Consider the following 1,554-nt stretch of genomic DNA (forward strand, 5'->3'; position numbering starts at 1 on the left):
CACTAGGACCAAGGGACTTGCACATTAAGACAGTTTACACCCAAGTAAAGTAATGGGCCTATGAGAGAACAGAGCTTGGGCCACTACACTTCAGATGCATTGAAGTCCAGAGGTTGGGAGGTCATCTCTAAAACACACACTTTTTTATTGCCTCCACTGTTTTGACCTACTCACTGTCCTTTTCCTCCTCCCATTGGTACTGTATTCTAGTGTTAGGTTCCCAGAGTTCACTCCCAATGTCATAATAGCCAACTTCAGCATTAATGTTGGTAAGCCATCCGGGAACCTGTCTCAAATTCCTATAATGTCTACCCTAAGTCACCATTGCTCAACTTGTACAAAGAAAGTGACCTTCAAGATTCAATCATTCACCTTATCTGAATGGTTCTACCACTGTGTTTCTAACCTCTGATGGAAATCTTCTGTCCTCCCAGCTCCTCACTTTTTCACCTACAGTATGGCTTCCTAAACACTCTAGTTCTTCAGTCCATCCCTTCATTCTGTCCATGACGATCACCCCACAAAAGGTTCATGTTCGTTATTTCTGTGCTTTGGTTTAGCAACTCTTGTGTCTGTGCCCTTCAATGTCTCCTGCCTGGTTGTTCTGTCACTGCATTCGCAAGCCCTACTACATTCCTCATTTCTGTATCCAGGACATTAACCGCTATGGAATTCTGTTTATGCTTCAAACATAGCTTGACCCTCAGAACTAACAGTCTCCTTCCTCCTTAAATGTAACAAGAAGATTATAGTAGATGACCTTCTTTTACACTTGTCAGAGTATCACTTAATCATTTCTTCCATGCTCAAAATTCTACCTATATCTACACATGACTTTTTAATAGTTTATTGTCAAGTTGGTTTCCATATAACATCCAGTGTTCTTCCCTATAAGTGCCCTCCTCCATGTCCATCACCCCTCTTCCCCATTTTCCCCTCCCTCTTCAGCCCTCAGTTTGTTTTCAGTATTCAAGAGTCTCTTATGATTTGCCTCCTTCCCTCTTCCTAGCTCTTTTTCCCCCTTTCCCCTCCCCATGGTCCTCTGTTAAGATTTCTGTTAGGCTTATGAGTGAAAACATACAGAATCTGTCCTTCTCTGCCTGACTTATTTCTTAGCATGACACCCTCGAGTTCCATCCACATGCAGAAGAATGAAACTAGACCATACACAAAAATAAACACTATACAAACCATACACAAAAATAAACTCAAAATGGATGAAGGACCTGAATGTGAGACAGGAAACCATCAAAACCCTAGAGTAGAAAGCAGGAAACAGCATCCTTGACCTCAACCACAGCAATTTCCTACTTGACACATCCCCAAAGGCAAGGGAATCAAGAGCAAAACTGAACTATTGGAACCTCATCAAGATAAAAAGCATCTGCACATGACTTTAATGCTTTCTTTCAATGCCAGAGAAATATTCTATAAGGACATCTTCTATACATACAATGTGTGTGTGTGTGTGTGTGTGTGTGTGTGTGAGTACATGTGTGTGTTTGTGTGAATCTTTTACCACCTTTCCCTGGACCTTGCTTCATCACTGTTTAC

General features: G+C 41.6%; 1 protein-coding gene across 1 annotated transcript in view; it reads left to right on the forward strand.

Annotated features, from left to right (window-relative positions):
- Nucleotides 1-1,554, forward strand: part of LOC115305222 (olfactory receptor 8S1-like) — a 20,635-nt gene that overhangs the window by 10,426 nt on the left and 8,655 nt on the right. Inside the window, 1 exon segment of the mRNA XM_029955502.1 lies at nucleotides 716-734. Coding sequence (XP_029811362.1) covers nucleotides 716-734 — 19 coding nt within the window.

Source organism: Suricata suricatta, chromosome 10, assembly GCF_006229205.1.
Source record: "Suricata suricatta isolate VVHF042 chromosome 10, meerkat_22Aug2017_6uvM2_HiC, whole genome shotgun sequence".
Classification (NCBI taxonomy): Eukaryota; Metazoa; Chordata; class Mammalia; order Carnivora; family Herpestidae; genus Suricata; species Suricata suricatta.